The sequence below is a fragment of the Pristiophorus japonicus genome, chromosome 27, assembly GCF_044704955.1.
Source record: "Pristiophorus japonicus isolate sPriJap1 chromosome 27, sPriJap1.hap1, whole genome shotgun sequence".
NCBI lineage: Eukaryota > Metazoa > Chordata > Chondrichthyes > Pristiophoridae > Pristiophorus > Pristiophorus japonicus.
This window is the reverse complement of record NC_092003.1, coordinates 5,746,038-5,763,022: the sequence shown is the minus strand read 5'-3', so window position 1 is coordinate 5,763,022 and position 16,985 is coordinate 5,746,038. Positions and strand designations below refer to the sequence as shown.

General features: G+C 48.2%; 1 protein-coding gene across 3 annotated transcripts in view; it reads left to right on the top strand.

The window, feature by feature from the left end:
• Positions 1–16,985, top strand: part of sptbn2 (spectrin, beta, non-erythrocytic 2) — a 376,681-nt gene that overhangs the window by 92,870 nt on the left and 266,826 nt on the right. For all 3 annotated transcript variants that reach the window (XM_070868170.1, XM_070868166.1, XM_070868167.1), the window contains one exon: positions 13,071–13,262. In XM_070868170.1, coding sequence (XP_070724271.1) covers positions 13,103–13,262 — 160 coding nt within the window. In that variant the 5' untranslated portion in view covers positions 13,071–13,102. The remainder of the gene's footprint in view (positions 1–13,070; positions 13,263–16,985) is intronic.

Below are 16,985 nucleotides of genomic sequence, written 5' to 3'. Positions count from 1 at the left end.
CCAATTTGATGTGTTGTGGGGTGACCGGGCTAGGGCTTGTTTTGTGAATTCATTGTATGTGAAGCGTTTTGAGATGCGTCCTGAGAGAGGCGACAGTGAGCTCTCGATCCCAGCCTGCCTTACCTGTGTTTAGTCAGGCTTGAGTGGATATGAGCTGCCCCCTCACATGGGGATGGGAAAATGGAATACGGATTAACTGGAACGGACCTGGCTTAGCAGCTGGTCATCATCATCATCATAGGCAGTCCCTCGCAATCGAGGAAGACTTGCTTCCACTCCTGACGTGAGTTCTTTGGTGGCTGAACAGTCCCATACGAGACCCACAGACCCTGTCACAGGTGGGACAGATATTCGCCGAGGGAAGGGTGAATAACCAGTTGAAGAATGTCATTGGCAGGCGCAGAGGAACAGGTTCCCTGCACTCGGGAATAACACATGGAATTGGGAGACCTAAAAGGAGGAAAAATAGCTCAAAAGTTGTAAAGATACCAACTGTTGATCTCTTATTATTAAAAATGTTGAGTTTGAGTTTTTTCCTAGCTGGAAGATTGTGAGTTCAAGTCCCACTCCAGGAACTTGAGCACATAAATCTAGGCTGACAATCTCAGTGCAGTGTAGTGATCATGACCAGATAATCTGGTTTAGTCTTGTTGATTGAGGGACAAATATTGGCCAGGGCACCAGGAGGACTCCCTTGCTCTTCTAAATAGTGCCATGGGATCGTTTACATGCATCCAAGAGAACAGAGGGGGCTTCAGTTTAACGTCTCATCCAAAAGACGGACCTTCCGTCAGTGCGGCGCTCCCTCAGTACTGCCCCTCCGACAGTGCAGCACTCCCTCAGTACCGCCCCTCCCACAGTGCAGCACTCCCTTGGTACTGCTCCTCCGACAGTGCAGCACTCCCTCAATACCGCCTCTCTGCCAGTGCAGCGCTCCCTCAGTACTGCCCCTCTGCCAGTGCGGCGCTCCCTCAGTACTGCCTCTCTGACAGTGCGGCGCTCCCTCAAAACAGGCAAAGGTGTGTCAGCCTAGTTGTTTTGCGCTCCAGTCCCTGGATTGGGACTTGAACCCACAACTTTCTGACTCGGAGGTGAGGAGTGGTGCCCACTGAGCCATGGCTGACAAACTTGCTCTTACCTCCATCAGCACTTTTGTCATTGGAGGCATCCCTGTGATGTAAAGGGGCATTAATGAAGTCCCACCTTTGGGAAATGGGCCTAAAAAAATCAATGCACTGCATTACAGAGCAACAGCAGAACAAAAGAATTGTCCCACTCTTGCAGGTTCATACTTCCGAGAGCTTAAAACGTGGATAAAGAGAGAATAGGTTGAAATCTAACGGGGACAATGAGGTGCTCCATAATCAGGTTTGCTTTGTGCAATTTAGATCAGAATAATTGAAAAATTCTGATAACCCAGCACTTTCCTATCTTTTTTATGCTGTGTGTTCAATCCCCGTGGATGATTATGCACTACAGTGGGGATTCAGTCAATTAACACCAGGATTATGCAGGGAATTCAGCGATGTAACCAATTAGTGCCAGGCTGTCAGAGCCTATTATTATCCCATTTCTTTGGGACATCCAATGATGTCTGTAGCCAGAGAACGGACAAGCAAGACTTGTGTATTATTTTTAATAGATTGCAGTTTTTCCTTTGCAAGGGCGACAACGGTTCCCAGGCAATGTTAGCAAAACTAACTTGATGGGGGGACTGTTCAATGAAATGTAGAATCCTTATGCCTGTGTGGAGTTTGGTCGCAGAAGGTTACAAAGGGCTGTATAGTTGTTTATGACGACAGGGCTAGCATGATGACCGCAATAGCTCCATGGCTAAATGCACCACATGGTGTAGCACAGACTGAAAATGGTCCTCGGTTCAGTCCCCAGTCTGTGCTGAATTGGATGAGCTCATTCAGGGTATTAATTGGGTCATGACTGATGTCCATGGGGCAGGGAGGGGTGATCAGCTAGGATTCATTTTCCCAACCCTTATTGAGCGACCCCTGCTGGAAGCATGTGGGTGGATATCAGTCAAAAAGAAATACTTGGGGCTGGATTTTTGGTCTTCTGCTGCCCCTGTTAGCGCTGCGGAGGGGCGGCGGTAAGCACTTCCAGGTGGGCAGCCAGCTTCCAGCGCCCCACCGGAACTTTTGGTGCCGAGCAGTACCGCCCGGAAGAGGCCCTTGTTGCGACACCCTTGTTGCGATTTTTGGCTGCCACCCGACCCGCAGCGCACCATAGAGCGCCCCCTGCTGGGACCGCCTGTGAAAGCGGGCTTTCTCAGCTGTAGCGGCTGCAGTGAGGTAAGTAACGTCGACCTCGGGTAAGTGCGATTGTTTCTTATTGGTGCGATTTATTTTGTGGTGGCGTGAGTTATTTATTGGTAATGTTTTTGGTGGGTTTCCCCCCTCCGAGGCCTCTCTTTAAGGCGCTCCGAGGCCGGCTGTTTAGCTCGGGATTTTCAGTTGATCAGCCGGCTTAGCGCCCTAAGGAATGTGTGCAACCTCCTGAAGTACTTTTGAAGTGTAGCCTCGCTTAAGGCTCCGCCCCACACTCTGGGCCCTTTTGCTGACAGAGGCGCAAACTGTTCCTGGGCGCAAACTTCACCGCTCCGAAATGATCAGAACCAAAAATCCACCCCTGGATTTATACAGCGTCTTTCACGACCACAAAGCGCTTTACAGCCAATGAAGTACTGTTGAAGAGTAGTCACTGTTGTAATGTGGGAAACGCAGCAGCCAATTTTCCCACAAGAAAGCTCCCGAAGTGAATGACCAGATAATCTGTGTTTTTGTTATGTTGATTGAGGGATAAATATTGACCAGTACACTGGGGATAACTCCCCTGCTCTTCTTCAAAATAGTGGCCGTGGGATCTTTTACATCCACCTGAGAGGGCAGACGTCTCATCTGAAAAACGGCACCTCAGACAGTGCAGGGCTCCCTCAGCACTACACTGGAATGTCAGCCTAGGTGTTTTGTGCTCACAACCTTCTGATTCAGAGGTGAGAGTGCTACCCACTGAGCCGCAGCTGACACTGACACGAAGGATAGGATCAGAGTTCAGCTTTTAAATAGCCTGCTGCCCACTTGCTGCCCCAACTCTCTCTCAATGGGTAATAATAGACTGAGATACTGGAGCGACATTGCTCTGAGTGGACCAATAACTCAGCACCACTTCCTGCCTGTAGCTGAGGAGGGGTCTGGGTAGAAAATTCTTCCCAAGCCCCCAACCTCACAATTGCACCTTTACTGCACCAAGGTGGAATATTCCATTTCCTGGGCTAGCCATCCTTGTGATCTCTGAGATTATGGCCAGTTTGACTGCACACGTTTCAACCTGTATTATGTTGAAAGGGAGGAATTCAGGGTGATTTTCTGCAGGACCTGGAAAAGCGATTGGAGAATCCTGCCGGCCCCTGGTGTTTTTCTCAGTGCTGATGTTTAATGTCCGAATGTCCCAGTCAAAACTGGATAATTGACATACGATGAGATGAGGAATTCAGCATGAGGGGAGCAGGCGTGTGTGTAAACAAACCCTTGTCCTATTTAGCTCCCCAGACAGATTTGGTAACAAAGTAAGTAAGTGGCTTATTGACCAGAATGTCCCAGGTTTGTTTGCTGTCTGTTTTGAGTTAATGTGCCTCAGCCAGTTGTTAGTAGAGGGACTAGAATTGTCCCTAACTGCCCCTGGCCAAGGGAAGGGAAACCAGCCAGAGTTCCTGATCCTGAGCACTATCCAGGGACCCTTGCTTCAGTGAATGTGATTGCAGTTTGTACATAGTGATTTTACCTTACACTATACCACAGAATCTATTAACATGTGTTAATTAAGAGAAACTAAAGCTGTAAACTATGCTATAAAATTTACAAGAACAAATTAAAACTACAAAATTTACAGCATAATAGTTAGCAGTGAGTTCCAAGGATGTCAAGGACATGAGGCTCAGGGAATGAAGTTTATCCAGATTGTGAAGGTCAGCGGAACGAAAGCCTTAAATTCATGCCAGCTGTTCTTTGCTCTGTCTATAATATATATTGAATTGTTTATTTCTTTCAAATGTGTATTGTGGGACGTGGAGAGTGTTTTTTGATGTTTACTGCTACCCTGCTGAGGCCTAAATGCAAGAATGCTTGACCCATTGCTGCAATACAGCTCATTTACTTAAAGCAGTAGATCATTGACTGACTCGAGGTAAATCTGTTCTGTTACTGTTACTGGAAGATACAGGCATATTTCTAATATTAATTACCCTTAGCACTGCAAACAACAACAACACCTGGGAGCACTGCACTGTCGTTGAGGGGCAGTACTGAGGGAGCGCCGCAATGTCGGAGGGGCAGTACTGAGGGAGCGCCGTACTGTCGGAGGGACAGTACTGAGGGAGCGTTACACTGAGGGAGCGCTGCACTGTTGTTGAGGGGCAGTACTGAGGGAGTGCCGCACTGTCGTTGAGGGGCGGTACTGAGGGAGCGCTGCACTGTCGGAGGGGCAGTACTGAGGGAGTGCCGCACTGTCGGAGGGGCAGTACTGAGGGAGCGCCGCACTGTCGGAGGGGTGGTACTGAGGGAGCGCCGTACTGTCGGAGGGGCAGTACTGAGGGAGTGTTGCACTGTCGGAGGGGCAGTACTGAGGGAGCGCCGCACTGTCGGAGGGGTGGTACTGAGGGAGCGCCGTACTGTCGGAGGTGCGGTACTGAGGGAGCGTTACACTGAGGGAGTACCGCACTGTTGTTGAGGGGCAGTACTGAGGGAGTGCCGCACTGTCGTTGAGGGGCGGTACTGAGGGAGCGCTGCACTGTCAGAGGGGCAGTACTGAGGGAGTGCCGCACTGTCGGAGGGGCAGTACTGAGGGAGTGCCGCACTGTTGGAGGTGCGGTACTGAGGGAGCGCTGCACAGTCGGAGGGGCCGTCTTTCGGATGAGACGTTAAACCGAGGCCCCGTCTGCTCCCTCAGGTGGATGTAAAATATCCTACGGCACTATTTTGAAGAAGAACAGGGGAGTTCTCCCCGGTGTCCTGGGGCCAATATTTATCCTTCAATCAGCATATCAAAAACAGATGATCTGGGTCATTATCACATGCTGTGTGTGGGAGCTTGCTGTGCGTAAATTGGCTGCCGCGTTTCCCACATTACAACAGTGACTGCTAAAAAGTACTTCATTGGCTGTAAAGCGCTTTGGGACGTCTTGAGGTTGTGAAAGGCGCAATATAAATGTAAGTCTTTTCTAACTAGCTGCTTCCAATCACAGCATAAAAAAGTTAAACAAAATTAAGTCTTTTTAATCTGGACACCATTCAAGCATCGTTGTAAATTCTTTATCTGGTTTGTCGAAATATATCCACGCATTAATTGTTCATCTGCAGCAGGTAAAACTGCAACTTCCGTGATGCCCCTGTCTGTCCTGGAGTTTTGATTCTATAGATACGGGGTTGAAAATAATTACTGTCTATCTCTCTTTCTCACTGAAATACACACACACGTAAACACTTAACTGTGCGCTGCACACACTCACGCGCGCACTCACGTGCACTCACGCGCACACTCGCTCACTCGCACACAGGCACACAGACACACACAGAATCTCGCACAGACACACAATCGCACATGCACACAATCTCACACGCACGTGCACACAATCTCGCATGTGCACACAATCACGTACGTGCACACAATCACGTACGTGCACACGCGCACACACACAATCTCTCATGCACGTGCACATGCGCACAGACACACAACCTCTCATGCACACATGCACAGACACACGATCTCGCAGGCACGTGCACACACGCGCATAGACACACAATCTCGCACGCACGTGCACACGCGCACAGACACAATCTCGCGCGCACAGACACACAATCTCCCGCACGTGCACACACGCGCACAGACACACAATCTCGCACGCACGTGCACACACGCGCACAAACACACAATCTCGCACGCACGTGCACACACGCACACAGACTCACAATCTCGCACACACCCGCACAGACACAATCTTGCACACACGTGCACAGACCCACAATCTCGCACACACGTGCACACACGCGCACAGACACACAATCTCGCACACACGTGCACGCACGCGCGCAGACACACAATCTCGCACGCACGCGCGCAGACACACAATCTTGCACGCACACACAGTTTCACACACAGCCACCAGAAATTTCAGCACCGAGTCCCAGGTTTAAGACAGAAAGGTAGCCTTGTCTGGAGGAAAACCTTGTAGGTATCTTTAACTTAAATGGGTTTTTTTTGTCGGGTGGGGAGGTGGGGGTGGGGGGGGGGTGGTGCAAGTTTAACAATATATTCCTGAATTGTGTAATTTTTCAATGTTATATTGTAAATGTTATTTCCGGATGTATGCACTCAACAGCTCAGTGACAAAGAGAAATGGCAGTCAGAAACTCTGCAAAGAAATCGTTTGAACGATTTGATTTCTTTTGTGCGACCTGCTGCTGAGTTAATGGTAGCTTTGAATAAAATGTGGTTGCTCAGCTTGCTGCTGGTTTGCGTTGGTGCTTTTTGCTATTGTTTAATTCATTCACATTAAGTCAGTCAGATTTGACTGATTATTAACAGCCTAGCGACTTTAGGCCAGTCATGATTTAAGTCTGACAGGGGCTTGATGTCTGAGATGTGACATTTTGAACTGTGTGACATGATGGACGTGTCCAGAGACACAGTCCTTTTCATTGCCTGGATAGGCATGGTTGGCATTATTGAACTTGGCAAAGACAAGCGGCCAGAAATTACCCGAATCCCTCTCCGTCAGTGGGACTCCTGTCCGCCCACAGCTAATAATGCAGACCCCTGTCCCAGATCTTGGGCACAGAGTCATCATCGTCATTGAGGTGAAGTCAATGGAAATAAAAAATCGTGAGAGATGTACAATGGGCTGTCAATTCGCATGCACTCATTTTACACCATCGCACAAGGTCAAAATGACCCCAATGTGCCTGTACCAAATTCTGGCCTGCCGTCTTTCAGATGGGTGAAGGCATGTGTTAAGATAGAATCGAGAGAAATTTGCTAAGGGTCAGATGTTTCTACGGGAATAGCACCTATCGTAATTTCTACCTGACAGATTTTTAAATTTGGACTAAATCAAACGAACTGTGAGTGTACCACAGAGGTTAAATGTAAAAAAACAGTCTCAATTTCACCACAGTGTCAGCTGTGGCTCAATGGGTAGTAAACGTGCATCTGAGTCAGAAGTTGTGGGTTCAAGTCCCACTCCAGGGACTTGAGCGCAAAAATCTAGGCTGACACTCCAGTGCAGTGCTGAGGGAACGCAGCACTGTCAGAGGTGCAGTGCTGAGGGAGTGCTGCACTGTCGGATGGGCGGCACTGAGGGAGTGCCGCACTGTCGGAGGCGCAGTACTGAGGGAGCACCGCACTGTCGGAGGTACCATCTTTTGTATGACACATTAAACTGAGGCCCCGTCTGCCCTCTTGGGTGGATGTAAAAGATCCCATGGCCACTCTTTCGCAGAAGAGCAGGGAAGTTCTCTCCGGTGACCTGGGGCCATTATTTAACCCTCAATCAGCATAACAAAATCAGATTATCTGGTCATTTTCACATTGCTGTGTGTGGGAGCTTGCTGTGCACAAATTGGCTGCCACGTTTCTCGCATTACAACAATGACTACACTCCAAAAATACTTCAGTGGCTGTAAAGCGCTTTGAGGTTGTGAAAAGCGCTACATAAATCCAAGTCTTTCTATATGCCTCCTGGTTGCTGAGCCACTTCGAAATGTTTTGCCTTTTCCTGAAGTAGGTAAAAGCACACCATTTAAACAGCTCGATTCACACAAGATAAAGTTGCATTTCCACCTCAGCTTGCACTTTGAAACGTTTGTCCTTTGCGTTGGTCATTTTCTTTTCGTGATTGGTTTGATTAGTCGAGTGGGATTGTGGAGCACTGCTGATGGCCTGAAGGACTTTATCTGGACAATATGAATATGAGAGGCAACGGATAACCATCTTAAATATAAACGCCGCCCTTCCAGCTGCGGCTACATACTGATTGAGAATGATTAGCCATACCAAGTGCAGTTTGTATGTGGGCAGTTGGGCTTTGTTGTACCATTGGGACCTCTTGGTTATTATACTGTGTTCTGAGTGTTTTTACAGCCCAAGACTGTATTAGCTAAAAGTCTGTTCAAAATAGCACAAATTCAAGTAGTGTTATTTAATTATGTACTAACTAATGATATATAGTTATATAATTTATCTATGTGTATATATATATATATATATATTTCAAATACACAGTGCCAGTCTTGGCTCATTGGGTAACACTCTCGCCTCTGAGTCAGAAGATTGTGGATTCGAGCTCCAGTCCAGAGACTTGAGCACAAATTATAGGCTAACACTCCCCGTGCAGGACTGAGGGAGCGCTGCACTGTCGGAGGGGCAGAACTGAGGGAGCGCCGCACTGTCAGAGGGGCATTGCTGAGAGCGCCGCACTGTCGGAGGGGCAGTGCTGAGAGAGCCGCACTGTTGGAGGGGCAGTGCTGAGGGAGTGCTGCACTGTCGAAGGTACTGTCTTTCGGAGGACACGTTAAACCGAGGCCCTATCTGCCCTCTCAGGTGGACGTTAAAGATCATAGGATAGCTATTCACAGGGGCAGAAGGTGGGTAGTGGTATTCTACAAGGATCAGTGCTGGAACCAATGTTCACAATTTATATTAACGATTTAGACTTTGGAATCAAACACACAATTTCCAAATTTGCAGATGACACCAAACTGGAGGGCGGGGGAGGATTGTCACTACTGAGGGGGACTACAACAAATTACAGGAGGACATTAATAAACTTGCAGAATGGGAATTAATTTCAACACAGATAAATGTGAGGGATTACATTTTGGTTGGAAGAATAGGGAGGAGACATTTACCGGGAGGGTGCGAGTCTAGGCGGGCTAGAGAAACAAAGGGATCTCGGAGTACAAATACACAAATCACTAAAAGTAGCCACACAGGTTAACAAGGCCATAAAAAGCAAACCAAGCACTAGGGTTTATTTCTAGAGGGTATAGATTTGAAAAGTAGGGAAGTTATGCTAAACTTGTATCGAACCTTGGTTGGACCACACTTGGAGCACTGCGTACAGTTCTGGTTGCCATATTATAAAAAGGATATCGAGGCACTGGAGAGGGTGGAGAGAAGATTTACAAGGATGATACCAGAAATGCGAGGGTATATATATATATATATCAGGAAAGGATGAACGGGCTGGGTCTCTTTTCGCTTGAAAGAAGGTTGAGGGGTGACCTAATAGAGGTCTTTAAAATGATGAAAGGTTTTGATCGAGTGGATACAGAGAGAATGTTTCCACTTGTGGGGAAGAGCATAACTAGAGGCCACCAATATAAGATAGTCAGCAAGAAATTCAATAGTGAATTCAGAAGAAACTTCTTTACCCAGAGAGTGGTGAGAATGTGGAACTCGCTGCCACAGGGAGTGGTTGAGGCGAATAGTATCGATGCATTTAAGGGGAGGCTAGACAAGTATATGAGGGAGAAGGGAATAGAGGGTTATGCTGATAGATTTAGATGAGGAAAGACAGGAGGAGGCTCGAGTGGAGCATAAACGCGGCATGGACTGGTTGGGCCCAATGGCCTGTTTCTGAGCTGTATCCTGTGTAAGCTATTCCTAGTGGGTGGGCTGTGGCTGTGGATTAATAATTATCAGTTCTAAATCTCAGTGGCCGACTACCACGTATTGGAGTCAAGCGATCACCTCAACCAGGCCCTCATTCGGATAACTGATGGTCATCTCTATTAAAATAATATTTTGCTTGCTCCAGCTCTGCGTGATTCTGAATGGACTGTGTGCTAACACCCAGTATAGCAACAGGGTGATAAATCCAGAGATTTAAAAAAAATGTACGCTAGAAACTTGAAATAAAACCAGAAAATTCCAGCAGATCTGTGAGCGATGTCAACGTGATAAATGACTTTTGTTTTTGCAAACTGATACTTCCCAGATAACGTTTCATGGCTTTGAGTTGTGTTGAGCAGCTACTAAGGAGTGTAAGGGTGAGAAGCTGTTCGCACAATTAATTCAGCCTTTTAAAAAAAATTTTCGTAGCCAATCTTTCCAATTCTTTGTCAGATCACAAACGCCAGAGGTCACCTTGCACACATCAAGGATCACCCTGCGCTAATGCTCTTAGCCAAAAGGCCTAGAGCCCAAGCACCGTTCCTGGAAGTACTGCAATACCAGGTTCGTGCCATGGAGGTGGATGGGTCAGCAACCCCACACACCTCCGTGGAGGTGGATGGGTCAAGCTTTTATTGCTCTATGCTGCAAATAGCAGGTGTTAAAATTACGCTGCGAAGCATCCGAGCTACAAGGTTACCTTGCATGTAGCTGCTTCCAGTCGCTCGAAACTGTATGTGAGAAGCTAGGCAGAGGATAGAGTAGAAAAACACAGGATTCATTCTCGTTCTATAAAAACACAAGAAATAGGAGCAGGAGTTGGCTATTTGGCCCCTCGAGCCTGCTCCACCATTCAATACGATCATGGATGATCTGATCATGGACTCAGCTTCACTTCCCTGCCCGCTCCCCATAACCCTTTATTCCTTTATCGCTCAGAAATCTGTGTCTCTCCGCCTTAAATCAATTCAATGACCAGCCTCCACAGCTCTCTGGGGCACCGAATTCCACAAATTTACAACCCCCTGAGAGAAGAAATTCCTCCTCATCCCAGTTTTAAATGGGCGGCCCCTTATTCTGAGACTTTTCCCTCTAGTTTTAGTTTATAATGTTCATTAGTGCTTGCCAAGGTGTCCCAGTTTAAATGTAGCACAGGCTGGACGCAGACTACATCTTCCAGTCCGTTATGTGTGTGCTGATCCTAATTTCAGACATTTCCATTCCCTAATTCAGTCGAATATCTTTTCCGAGTGCAGTAGACGTCAGTGTCGACCTCTGTGCCTGTTTTTTGAGACTGGATTTAAACTGCTCCAGATTTGTTGCATGTAGAGGCAGCCGAGAAAGAGAGTGCACGAGGAACTCAGTCTGCGTTAGATTTAGACCCAGGCCTGAAAGAACATTGTGCTGCAAACCCACTGCACCACCCAATCCCCAGACTCGAATTACAATGTAAAGTGCAGCAATTGCACGGGACCGAGACATGTGCCATTTGTATGAGAGGTATACACGGCTCCCCTTTAACTCCCACATCTCGCCCAACTCTTCGAATTGTGTTCTGTCAGCGTACAAATCACAATTTGCTGTGCACATGCGCAAATGTTGATGTCGAGCCATACTGTGCCACAATACCTTATCCGCACCATAAAGGCGACCATTTTTCTTTTAAAGAGAGCTCTCTCCTCTCCTTTTCTCCCCCCCACCCCCGAAGGCTTTGGGACTGAAATTCAGCTCCCAAAAAGGCCGTTTATCGCCGGGAAGCGGCGGAGTTGAGCGGCCGCCGACTTCCGGTCCGATGGCCGCCGCCAGCGAAATTCAGCTCGGGGATTTTTCTGGTGGTCCCATCTTCCGCCCTGCCGCTGCTGCCTAAGTGCGTGATCAAAGCGCGCACCGCCGATCTCCCGCATCTCCAGCCAAATTCAGTAAAAATCCTCGATCCGCCGAGCGGTGCCCCCGACAGCTTTTTCTGTCGGTGCACCTTGATTTCTGTATGTGGGACTTCGCTGCACGGCGGCCATTAAAGGCGAGGGCGCAATGCCGCGTCCGCCATTTTATTGTTTTTGCCTGACGACTTTCAGGTGGGCGGACAATTGTGCCCCCCCCCCCCACCCCCCGGGTTCGGCCGAGCCGCCAGCAGGCAGCCTGGCGCTTGAGACCCAGACCGCTGGCCCGGCCGAAACGCTCCCTGGTGGCCTAGTGCACCGAACCTAAAGAATCACTGCTCTCCCCTTCACTTCAAGTGGTGACGTACACGTGTAATGACATCATCGCCGCTCTGCTGATGATTAACAGCGGCGGAGACCCCGTCCTGCCTCCACTTCCACCCCTTTAGAGTGCCCACCGCCCCTCACTTCTGCCCCCATTATGACCGACTTCCTGTCCGCTTTATAAAAAATGACGAAAGCTGAATTTCGCAAAAGAAGCGACCTCATCCGACGTGGCGGAGAAATCACTTCAAAAGTGGAAGGTGCAACCCATTTCGGGCAGGGGTGAATTTTGACCCCATTAACTTTTGCTGGGATATGGTTCCATGGTTGCCCTCCAATACCTCACCTAAGTGGCCACGCTTCGAAGTGAACTGGCAGGTTGTTGAACTGTGGAGGGTTTAATAAGTATAACAGATCCAAACCAGCAGGAATATTTTATTATTTTTATTATTTGTTCCCGGGATGTGGGTGTCACTGGCAAGGCCCAGCATTTATTGCCCAATCCTAATTGCCCTTGAGAAGGTGGTGGTGAGACGCTGCTTTGAACCGCTGCAGTCCGTGTGGTGTAGGTACTCCCACAGTGCTGTTAGGGAGGGAGTTCCAGAATTTTGATGAAGGAACGGCGATATATTTCCAGTTCAGGATGGTGTGTGTGACTGGGAGGGGAACGTGGAGGTGGTGGTGTTCCCATGCGCCTGCTGCCCTTGTCCTTCTAGCAGTAGAGGTCACGGGTTTGGGACGTGCTGCCGAAGAAGCCTTGGCGAGTTGCTGCAGTGCATCTTGTAGACGGTGCACACTGCAGCCACGGTGCGCCGGTGATGGGGGGAGTGAGTGTTGAAGGTGGTAATGGGGTGCCGATCAAATGGGCTGCTTTGTCCTGGATGGTGTTGAGCTTCGAGTGTTGGAGCTGCAACTCACCCAGGCAAGTGGAGAATATTCCATCACACTCCTGACTTGTGCCTTGTAGATGGTGGAAAGACTTCGGGGAGTCAGGAGGTGAGACACTCGCGTGATAAGTGAGCAGGGAAAGAGACCGCAGAACAGGTCAGGGTTCAACCCTGAGTGCCACCTGCTGCATGTGCCTCGAACAGTTTGAGCCGCCCGAGCAACTAATTTGGCGATTTTTCTGGCTGTAGCCGTGATCATGCGCTGTAGTGACACAACAAATCTCCTCTTGTCTTGCAGTTGTGATTGAGGCGCATACGTTGTCCTGAAGGATGAGCAGCACAATGTCAACAGCCACCGACTACGACAGCATTGAGATCCAGCAGCAGTACAATGACATCAACAACCGCTGGGATGCCAACGAGGAGGAGTGGGACAACGAGAACAGCTCCGCACGGCTCTTCGAACGCTCACGTATCAAGGCCTTAGCAGGTAGGCAGAAAACACTGATAGGTCAGTCTGATTGTTGCACCCCAGGAAAGGTGTAACCTACAGCTTAATGGAGGCCTAAATTAAAAGGGGCAATCTTCTCTCTTGTAAAAAAAAATTAAGGAGGTAGAATCAAATTCGCCGTTTCCTTTATTCTATTTCTGGCAGTCTTTTTGCTAATTGTCTTCCCTGAACATGCTGATTCTTTGAGCCATGATCTTATTGCGTGGTGGTGCAGGCTCGAAGGGCCAAATGGCCTACTCCTGCACCTATTTTCTATGTTTATTTCAGAGGGCACGATTCTGTGGGTGTCATTGCCTCTTCAATGTATTGCCAAGTGGCCGCCCTTCTTTCGCGAGACTAGACAGCGTCAGGTGGTACTTGCCCATGGTGGGACATTGCAGTGCAGCCTAACCCCACCGTCACTCAATCTCTACATGCACGCTTTCCCGTGGGGTTCACTGGAAAGTGATTAGAACACAGGAGCAGTAGTCGGCCATTTGGCCCCTCAAGCCTGCTCCGCCATTCAATAAGATCATGGCTGATCTGATCCTGGCCTAAACTCCACTTTCCCGCCTGTTTCCCATAACCCTTGGCTCCCCTGTAGTTCAAGAATCTGTCTAACTCCATCTTGAATATATTCAATGACCCAGCCTCCACAGCTGTCTGGGGTAGAGAATTCCACAGATTCACGACCCTCTGAGGGAAGAAGTACCTCCTCATCTCCGTCTTAAATGGGCGACCCCTCATTCAGAAACTATGCCCGAGTTGTTGATTCCCTCCAGAATCGAGAAGTGGATATCCCGTCTGACTGTTGACCTCCTTGGCCCCGGACACCAAGGCCAAATGTAGGATCCCAGCGCCGGGCTGTAAACAGAGCAGAACTGTTTAAATGAGGCCCGGGAGTTAAAATGACCTGGTGCTGAGGAGGCCTTGAGGGTTTCTCTATTGCCCTGCTATCAGGTCTATTAAAAATGGTCGCCTGGGCAATGTACTGGAGGGCACCCAATACAAGTGGAGAGGAGCAGGGGGAGAAAAAGCTTTAGTATCCAGTGCTGTGACTGTTCTGTTGTGTACCACTGTCAGCTGGATTTCTTGTCGTATCTCTCGCTACTTCCATTTAGTGACGGGCCAAGTCGGTATTGTTGTTGATTTGAACACTCCTTGCGATCACCATTTTAAAAAGAAACGTGAATTTGCTGAAATGAAATATCTGTGCATGAAACATGCATCTGAGACAGAAGAGGTCTCTGAGCTCTGTGGGAATGTGCCCAATATTTCACTCGTTTGGGATGCCCTGGACAATTTGCTCATTAACATCGGCTGGGATGGACTGCTGTTTCTCCCACTTCCTCTCCTCTTCCTTCCAACAAAGCTCACCCAGATAACACTTAGTTGCAGGAACCCTCTCTCATTTTCCGACATTAATCTTGGGGTGCTCAAGCCACAGTCATACCCCAATTCTTGCTATTGAGGGAGTGCAGCGAAGGTTCACCAGACTGATTCCCGGGATGGCAGGACTGACATGAAGAAAGACTGGATCGACTAGGCTTATATTCACTGGAATTTAGAAGAATGAGAGGGGATCTCATAGAAACATATGAAATTCTGATGGGATTGGACAGGTTAGATGCAGGAAGAATGTTCCCGATGTTGGGGAAGTCCAGAACCAGGGGTCACAGTCTAAGGATAAGGGCTAAGCCATTTAGGACCGAGCTGAGGAGAAACTTCTTCACTCAGAGAATTGTGAACCTGTGGAATTCTCTACCACAGAAAGTTGTTGAGGCCAGTTTGTTAGATATATTCAAAAGGGAGTTAGACGTGGCCCTTGCGGCTAAAGGGATCAAGGGGTATGGAGAGAAAGCAAGAAAGGGGTACTGAAGTTGCATGATCAGCCATGATCATATTGAATGGTGGTGCAGGCTCGAAGGGCCGAATGGCCTACTCCTGCACCTATTTTCTATGTTTCTATGTAACCACTAAATCGACGTAGACAGGGATCAAACCCAGGGTCCCTGCTGGTCTGAGTGGGTCAGCGACTCATTAATGATTTAGACGAGGGGATTAAATGTAGTATCTCCAAATTTGTGGATGACACTAAGTTGGGTGGCAGTGTGAGCTGCGAGGAGGATGCTATGAGGCTGCAGAGCGACTTGGATAGGTTAGGTGAGTGGGCAAATGCATGGCAGATGAAATATAATGTGGATAAATGTGAGGTTATCCACTTTGGTGGTAAAAACAGAGAGACAGACTATTATCTGAATGGTGGCAGATTAGGAAAAGGGGAGGTGCAGCGAGACCTGGGTGTCATGGTACATCAGTCATTGAAGGTTGGCATGCAGGTACAGCAGGCGGTTAAGAAAGCAAATGGCATGTTGGCCTTCATAGCGAGGGGATTTGAGTACAGGGGCAGGGAGGTGTTGCTACAATTGTACAGGGCCGTGGTGAGGCCACACCTGGAGTATTGTATACAGTTTTGGTCTCCTAACCTGAGGAAGGACATTCTTGCTATTGAGGGAGTGCAGCGAAGGTTCACCAGACTGATTCCCGGGATGGCGGGACTGACCTATCAAGAAAGACTGGATCAACTGGGCTTGTATTCACTGGAGTTCAGAAGAATGAGAGGGGACCTCATAGAAACTTTAAAATTCTGACGGGGTTAGACAGGTTAGATGCAGGAAGAATGTTCCCAATGTTGGGGAAGTCCAGAACCAGGGGACACAGTCTAAGGATAAGGGGGAAGCCATTTAAGACCGAGATGAGGAGGAATTTCTTCACCCAGAGAGTGGTGAACCTGTGGAATTCTCTACCACAGAAAGTTGTTGAGGCCAATTCACTAAATATATTCAAAAAGGAGTTAGATGAAGTCCTTAATACTAGGGGAATCAAGGGGTATGGTGAGAAAGCAGGAATGGGGTACTGAAGTTGCATGTTCAGCCATGAACTCATTGAATGGTGGTGCAGGCTAGAAGGGCCGAATGGCCTACTCCTGCACCTATTTTCTATGTTTCTATGTTTCACTGGATCAACTCGACGGGCTACTGGGAGACTCGCGTATTGGTTCATCAAGTGCCACAGCTCTCTTGTGGTTGATCATGTGACCGGTTTATGGTCTTGCGGGTCCTTCATTGCCGAACTTGTCTTCATTTTAGCAGAGCAGACTTTGATGTTCGAGTTTTCCGTGTAAGCTTCACTTGAAATAAAATTGAAAAATCTTTCCTTACTGAGGGAGTTCAGTATGTGTGTGTGTATGTGTGTTTTTCTGAGGAACAGTCAATTTGTTTACAGTGAAACATTTGTTTGACAGACTGTGTGTTAGATTAGAGCTGAAGTGTGTGTTTCCCTATTCCGCTGTGTATCCTGAAGCAAGACAATAATGGTATGTTTTGTCTACATTTAAAAAAAACCATGAGAAGTAATAAGAGGGCCGTACAAGTGGGAACACAGTCTCACTGTGCCCGATGCAAAACCACAAGACACTTTGCAGTACCTACAGCTCCTCATTGCGACAAAGTCTATACATCGTAGATTTGTAAAGAACAACATCTGTGTCTTATTACAGTGGCAGACTTGTTGGAGAATAGTCTGACCACCATAGAGCTCCTGATACGAAAGCATATTGAGGTGTATAAAATTATGAGGAGCCAAGATAGAGTGGATAGGAAGGACCTATTTCCCTTAGCAGAGGAGTCAACAAACAGGGGGCATAGATTTAAAGGTTTAGAG